Source organism: Peromyscus leucopus, chromosome 1 (genome assembly GCF_004664715.2).
Source record: "Peromyscus leucopus breed LL Stock chromosome 1, UCI_PerLeu_2.1, whole genome shotgun sequence".
In the NCBI taxonomy this organism is placed as follows: Eukaryota; Metazoa; Chordata; class Mammalia; order Rodentia; family Cricetidae; genus Peromyscus; species Peromyscus leucopus.
Window position 1 is genome coordinate 97,568,793 of NC_051063.1, and position 20,139 is coordinate 97,588,931.

Consider the following 20,139-nt stretch of genomic DNA (forward strand, 5'->3'; position numbering starts at 1 on the left):
TTCTTTTTCAGAGCTGCTTCTTATTTGGGGCTCCTTTTTTTTTTTTTTTAATTGAGGCGTAATTCATAAAAGGGTATATTGTTTTGATGAGACTTTTTACAACTGTGGCTGGATGTCTTTCTTTAGTCTTCCAAGAAGGGCCATTTTACTTTTTTAGAGTTACTTTTTAAAGTCATGAGGTCAACAACTTGGACTACTATGCATGTAAGTGCTAATGCAAATTAAACCCAAGTTGACCTCCAGCAGCAATTCATTCTATGTTGACAGTGAGAGAACACTTTGCCTGTTAGGATACTGTTACTCGTGGACTGAAATGCTGAAGAAACCCCTCCCCCTATTTTGTTTTTTGCAAAAATCAAGGTATATTCTAGGGTTTCCTGGTTGACCTCAACAGATAAACTGAGATGATAGTCTTAGTTCAGAAATGATCTGAATGTAGATTTACAGTCTACGTGTACAGCTGGCTAAGTGAGATCGCTTTCACAGTTCTGCATGTATCCCATCGGCTCCCCATTAGTCACTGAACTCTTAAAACTGGTATTGTAACATTATCACAATGTTTTGTGCCAATTTTATAAACTTTACAGTGCAATATGTGTTCCTTTTCTGAGGCAAACCAAAGGTATATTTCTCAAAGTTCTGCTGCTAACAGCAGCGTTGATGGAGGATTTTTTATACATTTGTAATAGATAGAAATAAACCAGAAAGAAAGAAGAAAAAAAAAAGTGGTGGAGGAAAAGGTGAACATTGCAAGAATACTCAAAAGGGCTTAGAGTTGCAAATGCCAAGAATGGCTTTGCATAGTAAATGGAATAGAACAGCTCTGAACTAGCTTACTTTTCCTGGTTTGGTCTGACAGAATGATTGAATGCTTTTGTACAAAAATCAGAGCCTTAAAAACAAGGATTTGGTGAGATTGTAAAATGGTGTGCCACTTTGGCAAAACAGTTTGGTGGTTGGTCAAAATGCAAAACATTGTTACTCTGTTACTCAACAATTCTACCCTTAGGAATAAATCCTCAAACTACTGAAAATGTGCACCTATGAAACATGTACATGAAAGTTTACAGCAGTATGTTGCTAATAGTAAAAAAGTTAAAACAACTCAAATAGCTATCGAATACTGGAGAGAAATAAAATGTGGCTTATTCATACAATAGAATATTATTAAGACATAAAAATGAATGAGAAACTGACAGATTAAATGACTTTGGTGAACCTTCATAATTTCATTTGTAGATCTTTCCATTTCTAATTTATAAATACATTTGGGGTTATAAATTATAAATGTACTGTCTCCTGTCAACATTGTATACTTCTATTTGATGATTTCTGTGTCAAACATTATATGGAAATGTTTCCAAGTATTTTCTATATTAACTGTGAATGAATAGAACAAAATAAATTGCCTGTGATGGAAAAAAAAAAAGAAGTGAGGCAGAGGCAGGTGGATCTCTGTGAGTTCAAGGCCAGCCTGTTCTACAAAGTGAGTTCCAGGACAGCCAGGGTTCTTACAAAGACAAACCCTCTCTCAGAAATTAAATAAATAAATAAATAAATAAATAAGAAAACAAGAAGTGAAGACTTTTAGATTATTAGAAAATAAGGATGGAAGGCTAGGGGTGTAGTTCAGTGGAGGAGCGCTTGCCTAGTATGCATGAGGTCATGGGTTAATTCCCACCACTGCCCAATATAAAAATAAAGGCAGAGCACACAGAGATAGGATTAGAGTCGCCTTTGAAGAAGCCCATGACAAATTGGACACAGTGACACATGCCTATAATTTCCCCACTCAGGAAGTAGAGGCAGGGGGATTGAGAGTCAAAGTTATCCTTGGCTAAATAGCAAGGGTGAGCCTAGCCCAAGCCACATAAGACTCTGTTTTAATCAATCATCAATCCATCAATCAAGGCAGGCCTGAGAGAACATATGGCTCCTCTACGATATGAGTACACAGAAAGTAACTACCTATGAGGAACAGGACCTCAGGTGATACTGACTCCTAAGGCCTAGAAGTTGGATTACTCAGCTTCTAAAACTACAAAACATTTTGTGATGAAAGGATGAACATGTTTATACAGTACACCCATCTAATCACTTGGCTTTAAATTTTCTCCATGTGCCTTGCGTACCTAAACATGTTTTTGCTGTCTAGACCTCTTCTCTGAACTCCTGGGAAGTAGATCCATCTGGCAACATAAGGATATCAATCCAGAAGTCCTCCATTCTTTGTCTGGCATCAAGAACTATTACTTACTATACTAAATTATTCCAATCACCTAAGAGCTGTTAGCGCTCCCAGCCTAAAACATACAAACATCTCTCAGATCTCTCACCAGTAGCTATTTCTCCAATTTCTTTCTTTTTTTTTTTTTTCCAGAAAAGGTCTCATGCAGCCCATGCTGGTCTTGAATTTACTATATATCTGAGAATGACCTTGAACTTCAGATCCTTCTGCTTCTACTACCTCAGTGCAGGGATCATAGGTGTGCACTACTTTATCTAGTTTATGAAATGCCAGGAATCCCCAGAGCTTCATGAGCCTTCTATCAACTGAGCTACATACTTAGCCCTAATGGCTCCTAGACTCTACAATCTGCCTGTCATCACCTTTCTGCCCCCACTCACTGCTGTCCTTCTCCTTGCCTATGTCACTATAACCCCACTGACCTCTGGATGACACCTGGATATGCCAGACATGCTCCTGCATCAGAACCTTTGTACCTGTCATCTCCCTGCCTGAATGTTCTTCCCCTTGAAGCATATGTCTTATCCTCACATCTCCTTCTGACTCTGACTCATAAGCAGCCTTCACTCTTTCAATTTTTTATTTTTCCTTAGTACATAGTAATAACTAACATATCCTGTAATTAATTTATATACAATACTTCCCCCTATCATGCATGTCCCATGAGGGAAAGCTGTTCGTTTTGTTTGCACGCTATTACTGTATATACTACTGCACGCATCTATGTACAGCACTGTTGATGAAGTTTTCCTATGTCCCACCTGGCCTGTGGTCAAGACAAATTTCTCTCACTTGCTGGTCCTGCAGCCACTCAGACCCAAATGAACACACACAGGCTAATATTATTTAAAACTGCTCGGCCATTAGCTCATGCTAACTATTGACTAGCTCTTACACTTAAATTAACCCATAATTCTTACTTATGTTTAGCCACGTGGCTTGGTACCTTTTCTCAGTTCTGCCTTCACATCTTGCTTCCTCTGTGTCTGGCTGGCAACTCCTGACTCAGCCTTCCTGTTTGCAGAATTCTCTTCTCTGCTTGTCCCGCCTATACGTCCTGCCTGGCTACTGGCCAATCAGCATTTTATTTATTAACCAATCACAGCAACATATTCACAGCATACAGAGCAATATCCACAGCACAACACTCTAAACATCTATCTATTGTATGTGGTCATAAGGTTACATAACATTTTGGTCAATAATAGACTACATATATGATAGAATCATATTACTACAATGAAGAGAAAAACTTTTCTCTTGACTGCATAGGCACTGTGTAAGAGACTGATCTATACCATCAGACTTGTATGAGTCTATTCTGGGTTTACAAAACAATGAAACTGCCTAATACTGCACTTCTCAAACTATTTCCCTATCACTGACATGTGACTGCACTTACAATAGAGTCTGGCACACAGAAGATGCTCAATAAACATGATGCAGATATGAACAACACTCTTAATAACCTGTATACTCAACCTTCATCCTGAATACAGAATAATCTAGTTAAGTGGTGAATCTGACTGGGCAGGGTAGCACACACCTGTGATACCTGCATTCAGGTCAATGAGGCAAGAAGATAGAAATAAGTTTAAGGCCAACATGGGATATACAGTTCCAGGCTTGAAAGGGCAACACTGCAAGCCCCTATCTCAAAGAAAACCCCAAAACAACAAAAAGAGAAGTAAATCTTCTCATGTCAGCCTTTAGATGAAAGCCCTTCAGTGGTTCTGACTGCTATGATGATGCAAACTGAAATGTCTTCTAAAGCCAGGCATATCCTTTAAGTGTCAAAGGCAAGGTGTGTCGGGGGAGGGGAGGGTACAGATATGAAAGGAGGTAGCCTGTTACTTGTAAGTATTCGATTCAATTATTTTTTTAAAATGTACCTATTACTTGGTAGTTCCCATATAGTGGGGAAAATAACCATCTTTACAGCATGGCTTTGTGGGGCCTGGGCAGGCCTCCCATGCTTACTCCCTCCTCTCTTGACTCTGTTGACACAGAGAAAACAGACTGTGCTTGTCTGTGGACCAGGTGACTGTAGTGCAACTGAACATGCAGCCTTTTCATTGCTGAATAACCAGACAAGGTAGCAAGATGTCACTGTTGGCACTGCTAGAAATTATATCTGGAATCCAGATGTTGGGACCAGATGTCTAAGCTTGCTAAAGGCAGTTTTTACAACTGCATGAGGTAATTATACTTGCGTTTCAGAGGGATGTGATTGAGAATCTAAAATTGGAATCATTTAACAGAAGATTTCCTATCTGTCAGGACCTTACCTTGGATAAGAAGAAACTGCCAACCAGAACACATCTCCCAAAAAGACACAGAAGACTTGAAAAGCTACACTATAGAATTCCCCCCGGGTGAAAACTTCCTGCCTCATTCTGTTGTGAATGGATGCTTTGGGCTCACAACAGGTCAAAGCATTTTCAGGTTTCCAGTCAGTGCCCAAGTCCACCTAGCCCCGGCCTCCCTGGATTTTGACAGGCCCACAAGGACTTCTGGCCTCCCTGGACTCTGACAATGGCCCACAAGTACCTCCATGCTGGGCCAGTACTAGCTACAATATTGTCTCATCTCTCAGCCTTCCCAACATGTACTGCATTTACTATTACAGAGGATGCATACCCTCCTGTTTTATGGGCTTGGAAATTTCCTAGAATGACCACTCCACCCACAAATAGACATCTCTAGGAAGTCTTAAAAGACCCACTCACACCAGCTAATTATTTCTCTTTTCCTGTACTGTATTCAGTGCATGGCTCCCTTACTGCCTTTATTTTATTAATTGCAGTTATTATTTTATCTCAGTTCCATAGGGGCAGTAAGCTTGTCTAATGTGTCTTTCAATTACTTGTGCCTAACCCGGTACGTGGCACTTAAGAGGCACTTCATGAGTGTTTCTGAACTTAATTTTCATTAGGAAAGAGGGATCATATCAGTGTGGCTAACATAAAGGTCACATGACATAGAGTGAAGTGGGGTGAAGTCACAGATGAATTATATCATTCTTTCATATTCATGTACGTAAAAGGATTACATAGCACTAGAAGAGTTTTACAACAGTGGCAAGAAGACAGGGAGCGTGAGGTCGTTCTCAGTAATACAGCAAGCTCAAGGCCAGCTTGACCTACATAATACCCTGTCCCAAAAGAAGTTAAAAAGAGGCTGAAGAGATAGCTCAGTGGATAAAGTACTTGCCATGTAAGCAGGAGGACCTGAGTTTGAATCTCCAGAGTCTGTGTAAAGCCGTATGTGGTAGTGCCTGTCTGAAAAATGAAAAGTAATAAACAAAAAGAGACCCTGTCTCAAGCAAAGTAGAAGACAAGAACAGATACCAACGTTATCCTCTGATGTTAACACATGTGCCTGCACTCACACTTAAATGTGCACACATATGGATCATACATGCGTGTGCATACACATGCACACAAAGATAAAAACAGGAGGCACGGTACAATGGATTGACTATAGTCAGACAATCTGAGTTAATTAAGTCACTATACAGTGCTCCCTCTGTGAGCTAATTTCATAGAACTTTTACATTTTAATAAATGCAAATTTGTAACAGAAGTATTAAGATTCTAAAACAAAACAAAACAAAACAAAACCAACAACACATAAATGCACATTGTTAAGAATAAACAGAAAATTCATCTATGAGGAACTGCTTAACCAGGCCTAACACAGTCAAAATACTGAGTTCTACCAATGACAAACTAAAAATTAAAATCACTAGGTAGTCACTTCACACCTATTGTATCAGCAGCCTTCTGTTCATGTCGTGTCTCCCATTTAGAGTGGCTTTACTGCTAATATGTAACAGGACTAAATGACACAGGTCCACTAGAAACCAATTTAAGCTCATTATTATTTCAAACATTCCTCAAAAGAAAGCAGAGGGGTATAGATAGAAGTTCTTATCATCCTGGAAAAAATACAGAAGCACCACAGAGCATGATGAGACACATTCATAATTCCAGCATTCTGGAGGGGAGGCAGGAAGACTGCCATGAGTTAAAAAGTGAGTTTGAGGCTAGCCTGGGCTACAGAGTGAGAGCCTGTCTCAAAAGACAAAGAATAACAACAGCAACAACAAAAGGTAGAAATGAAGAAAGGAAGTAAGAAAGAGAGACTGAAAAATTACAAGTTAAAATGCTCTCAAAAAAGTTATATTCATTCAGAATGTATATAGCAATTACAACAACAATAATAATTATAACTGGACAATAATCATAGAAATAATGGCTCCCATTTACTCAGTATTTATAAGTATTTGATATGAATTATGATATACTGAGTTTGCTTGCCAACCTAATCAAATGAAAATGTAGGATGCCCAGTTCAAATTGAATTTTAGAAAAACAACAGCTAATTACTTTGTCTAAGTATGTCCCATGCAATATTGCATGTTATTTACCTCAGCTTTAAATTGAACTGGCATCCAGTACTTTACCTGGATCCTGGGAACCCAGATATTAGCAATCCATTTTATCAATGAGAAAACAAGGTACAGAGGTGCAGTAACTTTCTCAGAGGCCTACAGCTAAAAAAAAAAAAAAGTGAGAAAATGCTATTCCTACAAAAGAGTAGAATAGATATACTCACTGCAAGAGATTTCAAAAAGAAAAAAAAAAGCATGTGTGATTGTGGAGCTATAAAAAAGTGAGAAAATGCTATGCCCTACAAAAGAGTAGAACAGAAGTACTGCCTGCAAGAGATTTCAAATAGAAAAAGCCCACGTGTGACCACGGACCACCACTGAAAGGAAAACAGGCAGGGGAACCATGACCTGAGCATTAATTCTGAGCATGGAGCTATCTTAACAGGCCACTCCCATTTTATCATTGAATACTAGAGAGTGGAATCTTTTGTTCAAGGTTACTAAACGAACAAGTGCAGGATTAGATTCTGACTCTAAAGCTCTTGCCTAGTCCATTTTACCATACGCTTTTCCTTGGGTATAGTCTTTTTGTTTGCTTCATCTAATGCTTAAAGCATTCAATGCTTACTGCTCTTGCAAGAGACCCAGCACCTACATGATGACTCACATCTGCCTGTAACCCCAGTTCCAGGGCATCCAACACTCTCTTCTAGCATCCAAGTGTTCTTGCATGCATGCACTGCACATAAACACATGCATGTAGGCACACACACACACACACACACACACACACACACACAGAGAGAGAGAGAGAGAGAGAGAGAGAGAGAGAGAGAGAGAAAGAGAGAGAGAGAGAGAATAAACAAATGTTTTCTTAAAAGTTTTTCCTTAGGTACAGTCTTACTGGTTGTTGATACACAACTCTTTATGCAAGCCAAGCACAGTAACACATACTTTAATATCAGCACTTTGGTAGCTAAGGCACGAGGATCAACCTGGGTTTGAGGCCATCCTTAGCTACCTGGTCAGAACTACACATGAGACCCAGTCTCAAGAAACAGGGAGAGGGATTGAAGAGATGACTCAGCGGTTAGAATAACGGCTGTTTTTCCAGAGGACCTAACTAGGGTTCAGTTCCCAGCTCCTACATAGCATTGCACAACTCTCTGTAGCTCTAGCTCCCGGGAATCTGGCACCCTCACACAGATATACATGCAGGAAAAACACCATTCAAGACACCCACAACAGTCTTGGAATATATACATGTTAAATAAATAAATAAGTAGATAAATAAATAAGCAAACAAACAAACAAACATCCCTTTGTCTAGAGATACAGCTCAGTTTGCCGATAGTTTGTCTACAAGGCACAGGTCCTGATTCCACCTCCAATACCATGCACAACAAATTCATGTGGTAAAAATCTATGCACTGGGTACCATGAGGGTTTCAAACATATCTTCAAAGTCTGGTCCTCTGAGTTTGCTTTGGTTTAAAGCCATATTCCTAGAGTCAAGGAATGAAATACATGGAAACAAGTATAGAAACAGGCACAGTGGTGTTTGCTTGTAATCCTATCACCAAGAAGGTGGAGCAGGAGGATCAGAAGTTCAAAGTCAGCCTCAGCTACACACTTAGTTTAAGACCAGCTTGCCTAAATGAGACCACCATGCCCCTCAAAACAAACAAAAAAACAAATAAATGAAATAAATAAGAGAAAAATCATGATACACAGTGAGAGCTCCCAGGAAGATTAATTCCCTTAGGGAAACACTTTTGTACAATTCAAGTTGGGACTTCATTTAGAATACAGAAATACACACTCCACACTTACCCTCTCACAATGTTATTGCTCTCCTGACTTATTCCCCTTTAATACACCCAGATTTCTGAACTTGCTCACCTGATGAAGAAATGAGTGTATCTTTCTTCTAAGCCAACCACATGGGAACCACACCTGCCCACACAGAAGTGCCAGCATGCCTTCCAGTGATATCATCTGTCACACACACACACAGAGAGAGAGAGAGAGAGAGAGAGAGAGAGAGAGAGAGAGAGAGAGAGAGAGAGAGAGAGAAGGGGATTTTAGGGGGAGTTCTTTCCACGTTCAGCTTCATTTTTCTTCTGACCCACATCAAAAAGTCTGTGCCTTTGATTGTTTATTCAGAAAAAGGCACCTGGCCAGGGGCCTGCCTGTGGTGCCCGCACCAGGCTTTGCTTTTGTTTTTCTCTCTTGAAAATTACCTCGTGACTAAACCACTCACTGGTCCATGTAGAGGAATCCCACAGAGATGAAAACACACTTGTTTAAATAAAATATTTATGAAGAAACCCTAAAATGTCACTGAAGTAAATGCAAATTAGACCTTCACATACTGTACACTCAGTGCCACTCATTTCTTGGAAGGCTATTTCCCCATTACAATTAATGTTAACTTTTAAAAATTAATCCCACTGTGCATAATCACGCCAATAACTATCCCTAAAAAGCCAGTATTTTAAGAATGATTCTTTTTAATATTTTGGAAAGTTTGACTTAAGGGTAATATTTAATCACAATGGTTACAAAGATTTTCCCTTAAAACTATATTTAATTATTATTTTCCACACATACCTCCTGATAAGAGATTTCACTATTCAATACAAGGTTTTATCAGTGAAAGTCCTACATTCTGTTTCTCTGATCCCAAGATAGGGTCTCATGTAGCCCAGGCTGGCCTCAAACTGACTATGTAGCTGAGGCTGACTTTGAACTCTTGATCTCATGTCTCTAGCCACCAAGTGCTGGGATTGCAGATACATGATATATGTCACCACATTCAGTTTTTAATGTATTTTTTCCTTAAAAGTAGATGGGTATGATAAAGTCTTGTGACACTTATTAAAAGTCTTCAAGATAAACATTTGGCAAAATATTGTCAAAAGCAAGTTATGGATCAGCTGATATGGGTACTAGCTATACAAAGGCAACGGTCAAATTGGGTCTTTAAACCATTTTTTTCATACTATTCAGTAAGGAAACATGAGCAGAGAAGAGTTAGGTGGAGTTTACCTTCACCTATGGTCATAAGAGTTGTCCTCTACCTGACTGTAAGTCCGAATCAACTAAAAAATGTAAGGAATATACTATACTGATCCCAGGTACCACCACACCTGGGACTTTGATTTAACTGGTCTAGGATATAGCCAAATCATTGTTAGGTTTTGGTTGTTATTTTTCTTTCTGTTAGATCCCTTTAAGGATTTCTAATACTTAGCCAAAGTAGAAAACCATGGAGGTGAGGCTTTCCATAATATAGTAGTATTTAGCTGGAAGGAAGGGTCACTGATAATATGACATTGAAGCTATGCTTCACGCCTAAGCTGGCAAATAAATATTTTCTAGGCCTTTCTTTGGTACAGACAATGAAAACATGCAGAAAACCCTCCAGAACAGGACAGTGGACCATGAACAGAAAACTAATATTGGATAAAGAATTCATAACCAAAATAGTAAGGTGACTCTAACTACACACAATTTAACCTACACTTGGGGGATTTAATGTACTATACACATTCAGAATAGAGAAAGCAGGCCTAAGGATGGCGGTTGAGGATATTTAATAACTCTCCACTGACAATGACTTCTGAGTTCTGCGTTCAGTCAGTTCCCTGTGTCAAAGGTCTCCACATCCATTGATTTACACAACTGTATATCAAAAATGTTTGGGAGGGGGATATATCCACATTGACCACAGACAGACTTTTCTTTCCATTAGTCTGTGAATACTACAGTAACAACTGACATGCCACGTACATTCTTAGGTATCAAAACAAACAGATTATTCGGAGTTCATGGGGGGATGTGCATAGGTCACACACAAACATTAAATCATTTTGTATGAAAGGCTGAACATACTGAACATACTCAGATTCTAGGATCATGGGAGCCTCGAACCAATGTCCTTCAGATGCTGAAAGACAACTGTAAATGTGACATGACTGATTAACATGCTACTTTGACTTAAGCCCAACTCTTTCTGTAAGTGAAGAGCACAGCCACAGGCTAGCTTGTCCCTGCATCTCACTTTCCCTATATATGCCAATCATTTTGACCATGCTTCTTGAACTTGAATGAAGAATCATGCAAATGCAAAGGTGCAGATTCAGTAAGTGTGGAGCAGGTCTAGGATCTTATATGTCTTTCAAGTACCGAGATACTCCTGGCACAAGATAAATGTTTTGAGCAGCAGTATCTCAGAAGACTGTTAAGAGTACCAAGTGAACTAACCTACACGAGGCGTCCTTGCAGGTCCACCAGTGTCCTACAGAGCAGAGACAAGGGGAATTATAAAACATGTTTGAAACTAGGAAGTGCACTCTAGCAACCTGTTTTTTCTAGATGTAGAAACAATAGGTACAGAGCTCCGATCCCTTCCCTCCTAAAAGCCAAAGATGCAGAATGGAGAAAAAAAAAACCGAAACATTCAAGATCAATGAAGACTGGGGGTGTAGCTCAGTGGTGAGTTCAGTCCCTAGTGTGACAACAATAGCTCACTGAGAAGCTCAGAGAGTTTTCAATTCCCTAGAAAGGAAAAACCTACAAAACAGTAAATGCACCTCACCATCAGCCAGCCTCTTGACAGTGAAGTCTCCAGTTACAAACTGAGCATCACCAATGGTAATGTTAGGGACCATCAGCTGCAGAACAGCTTGGCTAACTAAAAGGGCATGGCACACTCAGTTACGTACAAAAAGCTAGACACCAAAGAGAACCTTCCCACTTTCCCTCCCTACTCCAAGCCTCTTCCTGAAACCTGCTGCTCGGTAAATAGAGTTGCTTAGGTCAGAATGCCTGCAACTCATCCTCAGCTCTTTTCATCCTCCTGATACCACCTGTCAACAAATATTGGTGGTACCTTCAAAGTGGTCCGTAATCATTACATCTCAGAGCCTCCATTAAGACCATGCTGAACTTGCACGTCTTCCTGGATTTCTGAAACAGATCACTAATACAGCTATCTGTCTTCACCCTTGCTCTCCTATAGTATTTTCTCAGCATGGCAGTCTGGCTGCCTCCTCTCTAACAATTTCTAATGTTCATATCTCATTCAGAGTAAAATGCAAGGCCCTTCTAACAGTTCACAAGACCCTACATGATCTGACCCATTCAACCCTTGACCAGATTTCTTACCACGCTCCACCTCCAGCCACCCTTGAAGCCAATGTTTCTTAAATCACTGCAACGCTGCTCCTGCCTCAGAACCTTTCCATTTATGCTCTTCCTGTTGCCTCAAGTACACTGGCTTGAGAACCAGCCTTAACTTCTCTTGGAAAAAGGAGAAAAAGCATCCTAGATGAGAAGTTACTCTGCTGCAAATTACTTGTTTTCTCCTTCTATAACTAAAAACTTTAATGAAGCTTGAGAAAACAGCTACCATGGGGCAGCCATGAATAGGCATCAGATATAGAAAGCTGGAACATGGCATTCAGGTGGGTTCTTTCACAGAGCAGGAAGTCACCCATTTACAGAGAGGACTCTCTGGGATCATCAGGGCAGCTGCACATGGTTGTTCTGGGCCACACTATGCAACAGCAGGGGCACTGTTCACTTAGCGTTGTGCAGTGTGGCCTCTCGAGGCACTCAGCTTTTAGGGCTCAGAGATTAAGGGCACTCTTGGCTTTCACTAACAGCTTCAGAGGAATGGATGTAAAACCAAGTAATCCATGTAAGAATTACTGTGAGCAAGGTGAGGAAGGAGGGAAACAGGGAGATCTGGACTGAGCAGAGGTGCCTTGATAGAGAGGGTGGCATGCTGAATTCCATCTTCAGCTGCATTTCTTCCTACCTCTCACTTGCAGGGCTCATCTCTTGTCTCATGCTCAGGCTACTTCCGGACACAAGGGAAAGAGCCAGAGGGGCGGGAGCCACTTCAAAGCCATGTGCCCTAGTTTAAGCAAAACACAGCTTTCAAGAAGTCAGGGAGCAGCAAGGCAGTCTCTCAGGAAAGCAATTTCCCAGCCAAAGAGCCAGAATGCCTCTTGTGAGGAGTATTCCTTGGGACTCTTCCTCCAGGTCTACCCAGTGTGGGAACTGGGAGAACCTGAACACATAGAAAGCAGCCCCTCATTAAAGGGAAGAGGTAGAAAATTCGCCAAAAAGACTTGGCATTAAAACCCCAATTCAGAGACAGGCTGCATTCCCCTTCTCCTGTAAAGCCAAAGATGACAGCTTGTCTGTGATAACAAGGAAAACCTACCACACAGGGGCAGGAACACAGAGAAAGGTTTCAGCACTCACATGTGCTTTGGGAAAATGTGTTAATGATGGGCTTGGTCCTGATATGTACACACAGAACACCCCCACACTTGAGGCATCTTTATGGGACTCCTGTTGGTGAGGTGAGGCGTTCCCATTCATATCTGTGGTTGGTGAGGCACATTCTCATCCAGCAAGGAGCCTCACACAGACTGGACAACCAAGGCTCCTAGGAAATCACTGGAATCCGTACTTCTCCACTTAATTCTCCCCTTTGTAATACAACATTAGAGATCATTTGAGAAGCTTATTAATGTAACCACAGGCATGAAAAATAAAGACTTATGAAACTTTTAACACCTGCCTTCACCACACATATTTAGACTATTTTATTAAAGGTAGGCTATTTAAGTCAGCTGGCTCCTCTTTGAGAGTCAAGTAATTTTCTATCCTTTGGGTAAATGTATTTTTATATAATGAACTGGCATAAAGTGATAAATACTCGTACATAATAGTTTGCACAGCAATAGCTTATTGCTAATGTTTACACACATGAACATCAAAGCAAAGGTCATTCTCTCGTCCCATTTTTAACAATCCAATCACAATATGCCTTTTAGAATGTAAAACACTTATACTGGAAAAACATTTGAGAATGAGTCCTCCAGCTGAGACGGCACTTAGGAAACGTTGGGCAGGAATGCATCTTCTGTTGACCAGTGATGAATGAGAAGACAGTGGGACCCAGGGCAGTTGGGAAAAGCAAAATGCTCAAAGAAAACGCCTTCTAATCTTAATCGGTCAGATGCCAAAGAAAATGAACTTTCCAAAGTTAGGAGCCTCACAACTTTCACTGGGACAACTGCCAGCTGCATAGGATACCGCCAGAAGCCCACCACTCCAGTGTGCCAGACTGTAGCAGCGGGACAAATTGGGAACTGAGGCCTCAGCATCTGCACACCTTGTGACATACAGGGAAAAGAGTTCAGGCCCAGCTGTCCTAGACTTGAGACTCCGGAGCCCGGCCCCAGGCAAGATCTTATCCCGCCCTTCTCACCCCCAGAGCAGGGAGAGGAACTGGGCACTCAGGCTGAGCAGCTCCGGGTGGGAATCAGCTGCAGCTTGGCTGTAACCAACTCCCAACTTCCCAGAGTTTCCTTGGCTCTTCAGTCCCTTTCCCAGCTCCGAGGCCTCCGCGGCCTCCCCTAGCTCTCTGGCGCCAGCGGGTGAGGTGGCAGGCTCAGCCTGGAGCTCAGGAGCCGCCCCCAGGAGCAAAGCGCAGGTGGCGGGCGTGGTTCCTCCAAGCATGCCCCAGCCCACCCAGGCTCGGCCTCCGCGCAGCAGCCTCCGCCCGGTTCCAGCATCAGGCCATGGTGCGCTGCTTTTGGAGACCTCTTTGGGCTCAATGGTCACCCCCTGCCCTCCTTCAGTCTGCTTTGCTCTCCTGGCTCAGGCCCTGGTGCGGCCCCAAGTCCCCATCCCAGGGCCCTCGGGTCCCGCCGGGCGGCGGCGCTTACCTGGGTCGCGGAGCCGGGGTCTGGTACGGTCCCGCAGGTGGTAGATGAAATCTTGGCAGCTGTCGTGCTCCAGGGCCCCTCGGGCACAGAGCTCGGCCAGCAGCTGCAGCGCCTGGTGACAGAGCGCGTCCCTGGCCCCGGGCATCGCCCCCCCCGCATCCTCGGACCGCGCCGGGCAGGCGGGCGCGGGAGAAAGCCCTCCGCCTGCCAGCTCAGAGCCTCCGCCACTGCCGCCGGCCGGTCCGCGCTCCCAGCCTGAGCCGCAGCGCCAGCCGGCCGGCCTCCCACCGGTTGCATGCAGCTCCCCGCTAGTCGCTCGCTCGGGCTTTCTCGTCTCCCGCGCGGCCCCTCGTTCCTCCCCCGGCGCGGAAGGGAGGCGGCGCCGCACAGCCCCGCGCGCTTCTCCGCGCTCCGCCCGCTACTCGCTGCCGCCGGGGGCGGGCCGGGTCAGGAGTGCGCGCTGAGGACGGGGGATCGCTGCGGCCTCTAAGCAGACGCGCCAGCGGGAGGGTGGGGGAGCGGAGACCTTGGCGCTTGCCCGCTACAAAAGGAGCGCTGGATTCCGTTCCGGACCCCAGGCTCCAAGTGGCCGCACCCAGACTCAGGGAGTGCTAGCCGGTACTCTTGCCAGAAGCTCTTAACACCCCATTCCTCCGCCCAGATGCAAACCACTATCCCCCAACCACCCTCCCTGCCCCCGCCCCCTCCCCCGCCCCTGGAGCTCCGCGTGGGTCTAATGCACGTTCTTGGGTGTATGATGCCAAGGCTTGGTGGTGGACCACACCCGCCGAGATCTCAGTACCTTCTTTGAACTTGGAAAGAGCGATCTAAGGAGAAGCCGCGGGCCTAAGGACATCACGCGCCCAAATACGAGGTTTGAAACCAAGATTTGCCAACAAACAATAGATGTCCAGCGCGGCGGTGATTTGGAGAAGGTGGAGGCAATGATCATAAGTGAGGGCAGATGCATGACCCCCTGGGAAAGACGCTGAGGCTCACCTGGAGCTTCACAGGTCCTGATAGGTTTTCTAAGCAGCTGATTGGAAAGGCAAGGGTTGCCAACATTTCCCTAGCACAGGAGACAGAGGATCCAGAGTTTGTGGATGTTTGGAAAGACCTCAGTCACTTCTCATCTACCCATCCCTTCAGATTTTTAGGCACTAAGCCCGGAAATAACCACGAATTATTGAGCTTGTTTGTGTGCACAAGGCACTGTGCCACAGCCTTTTGTACAATTTCATTTAATTCTGTAAATAGCCTTGAACGTGTGTTTATATGTGTGTGGTGTGTGTGCTACCCATGTTATCCCTGAAAAAGCAGACTCAGAAAGGTGCTGCTTGCCCAAAATCCTAATAAGGGACTAGTCTCTCTCCCTCTTTTCTCCCTCTCCTTCCTTCAGGGCTGCTTCCCTGCCCCCTTCCCTTCTCTCTCCCCTTCTTTCTCCCCCCTCACTCCTCTTACATATTTAGATAATCCTGTTGCCAAACTTCATTCTAGAACAATTAAGTAGCACCCTTAGCCATAAGGTTGTGCTGTCTCTGAGAATATCTCATAGAAATCTTTTTACACACAGAGGTAATGTAGGACCCCAGAGAATATTTGTTCAACAGACAAAATCTGAAGTTCTGTGGTGAGTGGTGCTAGGCTTTGTGGAGTTTATAGTGGAGTAATGGAGAATGGACAACGGTAGTTATAAAGGTAATTCCAAAGAGCTGTGAAAAGAGGTCTATCCTTCTATTTTTCTTATTTTCTATGTTTATTTTTAAAACTTTTTTGTTAAGCCGGGCAGTAGTGGTGTACGCCTTTAATCCCAGCACTCAGAGGCAGGCAGATCTCTGTGAGTTCTAGGCCAGCTTGGTCTACAGACAGGGTTCCAGGACAACCAGGGTTACACAGAGAAAAAAAAAAAAAAAAAAACCCTGTCTCGAAAAACCCAAAACAACAACAACAAAAACAAGCAAAAAACCTGTTTTGTTAAAAAAAAAATAATGCATAGGGCTGGGATGAAGATCAATCGGTAGGTGCTTGCTACCATACTCAAGGGTCTGGATTTCATCCTAGTCCAAACGGACTCAGCGTAGTGACACATGCCTATAATCCAGCACTCAAGACAGTGGAGGAAGGAAGAGCCAAAGTTCAACTACATAATGACTTTGAAGAAACCTGGGCAACAACATGTCTCAAACAAACAACACTAAGACAAAACATCTGTGAAAACATTGTGAAACCAACTGAGAAAGAGTCCCTGGGGAAGACTGAGCAGGTGGTCCTCTTCCAAAGGAGGGGACACTTCTGTGTGGGGCAAGACAGGGGAGGAGACACAGACTGGAGGGTGGTGTATGAACAGGGAAGGTGACTGTTGAAGCAGTAGCCATGTAACTCTTATGCCATGATGTCAGAAAGTAGCTGAAAACTTTAAATTCAGTTAAGCAATGATTTGAAGAGACCAAACTCTGGAGACAACCTTGACCACAAGAGGCAATGGCTAATGCCAGAAACACTCAAATGTGAAAGACATTTCAAATATTAACAGAAATTTTAAGAGCAGAGTTAGGTTCTGTAGCCCAAATTTGTAATTCCAGTCCTCAGAAAGGTGGAGGCAAGAGGATTCATTTGAGTTCAAAGCCAGCCAGGTCTACATAACAAGGTCCAGGCTAGCCAGAGTTACACGATAAGACTCAAAACACAAAACAAACAGAATAAAACAATTTACACCCTAAAACAAACCAGAAACCAAACCAAAACATAAAACATTCCTTCAAATCTCTCAAAGTTTCAAAAGCATACCTGGGACATCTGAGTCTCTAATGGCACCTAGAATGCTAGCCTAGATTTCAATGACAGGAGTCTGTCAGTCATTAATGGGAATAGAAACAGGTGCCACATTGAAGTTACTCCCAGAAAAAATGCTGGATAGGAGATAACTCTGGCCTTTAAAATGTGACTCCACCAAAGTACTGAAAAGGAGCAACTAGAAAATTTAGAAGTACAAGAAAGAGTATTTCATAGAACTGACTGACAACTGTCAATTTTAGAGTTTGAAGGTAGAGGGAAAGCTCAGATGTGTCCTTAGAGCTGGACATCCTGGGGCATGCTAATATTTGCTGCCCACGGGAGGTAGAGGCAGGAGGATCAGGAGTTTGAGGCCAGCTTGGTCTACTGTCTGTAAAAAACAAAACAAAGCAAAACAAAAAACCCACATTTTTTTTCTCATTGAACTTGTTTTAATGACTCTCAGAATTCTCTGACAGATTTCTGATTAAGTTGTTTATCTTGACAGTAAGGAACAGCTCTCTATTTGGACTTAACACCCATTCAATAAGAGTGGTACCATGCCTAGTAGTCGAAACCTACCCAACTACTCAGTGCTAATGAAAAGTGAAATCATGCTTAGCGGAGGAGAATCTATGACCACTAATTTACTAAACCAGCACAATCCCTAATAACAGTCTATAAACGTTTGTCCTTATATCCACAGATGAGTGTAGTCTTCACCCCTCGTCAAGGAAACTCCTCTTTGCAACAGAGAGAAACCATTACACAATACCATAACCAATCAAAAAGCAGAGTTGTAGAACTCAGCCCCAACTTATACATCTACAAACCCCTCCTACATCTAAGGCTCAGGGACCGCTGCAGAAGAGAGTCACAAAGATTGTAAGAGCCAAAGGACCAGGGAGTTTGTTGTGAGATTGTGTCTCCTAGCAACATCAGAAGCTGTGATGGTAAAGTCTCACCAATATGACCTCCCCAATGTGAACTGAACAAGGATGACACCAATGGCCATGCCAAACTGGGTAGGAAAGAGTCCACTAGGCCTCACCCCTACACACAGAACTCCAAGCAAATGAGTAAAGCTAAGAGCAGGTTGTTCAGTGTCAAACAGTCAGCCCTGACAACATACATACAAGTAATATTATATGGACTCAACAGGTTATATTTAGAAGTGTGTGTGTGTGTGTGTGTGTGTGTGTGTGTGTATGTGTGTGTGTATGTGTGTGTGTGTGTGTGTACAAATATATAATGTATGCAATAACACTTAGTAAAAAAAAAAAAAAAAAAGGTCGGGCTGGAGAGATGGCTCAGTGCTTAAGAGCACTGGCTGCTCTTCCAAAGGTTCTGAGTTCAATACCCAGCAATCACATGGTGGCTCACAACCATGTGTAATGAGATCTGGTGCCCTCTTCTGGACTGCAGCCATATATGCAGGCAGAACACTGTATATATAATAAATAAATAAATAGATTAATTGATTAATCTATTTATTTAAAAAAAAGCTCATGAAATGAAAGGAGAGTAGAAGGGGTATATGGAAGGACTTGGAGGAAGGAAAAGGAAGGGAGAAATGCAATTAAATTATAATATAATGTAATCTCAAAAACAAACAAAAATACTGGTTTTAAAAACTAATAACTTAAAACTGCCACACATATGCACAATACCACCAATTTTAGAGACAGCCTGCGGGGGCAGTTGCAGACATGTGAGTCGATGAGTTGGTGGCAGGATACAATTCAAAGCTCCCGGTAGTGTGGCTCTACCCACATCACCATCCTTATGGGTGACTTTCCATCCTTTAAACCAAGGCATATTGGCACTTGTCTCCAGCATGCTGTCACCATTCCAAGTAGAAATTGACACAAATGCTACTGTGTCAGGGTTGTGGCTAATTTCCTTAAGGTAGGTGCTGATTTCTGGCTTTAGTGTAACTCCACGGAATCCACTTTGTTGACACCAACAGTTAGCTGTTTCACATAGTGTATAAGCCAGAAGGGCATGCTCACAGGTTTGCCCATTCGTGGAAAAAACAGCATCAAAATTCACCATCACCAGCACAACAATCTGTAATCATATTTTGTTTTGTTTTTTAATAAAGTGGCTGTGTCTGGAGACATCAATGATAGTCACATGTTTGCTGCTCTCAAATTTCCACAGTGAGATGTCAATAGTGATACCAAACTCACACTCGACTTTCAGTTTGTCCAAGACCCAGCCACAATTGAAAGAGCCTTTTCCCATCTCAGTGGCCCCCTTTTCAAATTTTTCAGTGGTTCCTATCAAGTCTACCACATTGTAGATCAGATGACCAATAGTGGACTTGCCCAAATCTACGTGTGCAATGAAAACAATGTTGATGTCTTTTTCTTTCCCATTTCATTTCAAGGTACCAGTGGTTTTTACAACACTGACACTCTGATGGTAAACCTTTTGCAAAATGAAGTAAAATGAAACACAAATTTTTTTAAAAATAAATTTAAAACAAGTATCCTTGGGATGTAACAGATTCTAAGACATTCAAGAAGTAAAATAGTTACTAAGCAACCAGCATCTTGCAAGTTAAAATGTTTATATCTGGCGTTTATCAGATAATATTAACATGTGCACAGTTGAATATTACCTAAAGCAATACATTTAATTCTATTAATGTACAAGTAAATGCACTTTGAATTGTGCTATTGACTATGATGGTGTGTGTTTATACATTTATACATAGATAGACACATAGACAGACAGATTAGATAGAAGTAGATAGAATCTGCCTGATAGGCAGTCTCAGACAGCCCAGGACAACCTTGAACTCACCAGGTTAACAAAAATGACCCTCCTGCATTTACCTCTAGAATGCTTAGCGTACTGATGTGCTCCACCATGCCCAGTCTTATGCCTTTTTCCTAATGCTGTTTTATGCTCACTGTAATGTTCTTGGTACAAAACATATTTCTTAATCTGCTATTCATAGC

General features: G+C 42.5%; 1 protein-coding gene and 1 pseudogene across 2 annotated transcripts in view; both read right to left on the reverse strand.

Annotated features, from left to right (window-relative positions):
* Syt9 (synaptotagmin 9) overlaps window positions 1-14,799 on the reverse strand; it is a 175,233-nt gene extending 160,434 nt beyond the window's left edge. The window contains exon 1 of one of the 2 annotated variants that reach the window (XM_028859867.2): window positions 14,399-14,798. In XM_028859867.2, the coding sequence (XP_028715700.1) occupies window positions 14,399-14,543 (145 nt within the window). In that variant the 5' untranslated portion in view covers window positions 14,544-14,798. Of the gene's footprint in view, window positions 1-14,398 lie in introns of both variants that reach the window. The other variant, XM_028859868.2, reaches the window with a different exon arrangement.
* LOC114685272 lies at window positions 14,707-19,552 on the reverse strand (annotated as a pseudogene).
* Between the last annotated feature and the right edge of the window lie 587 nt (window positions 19,553-20,139).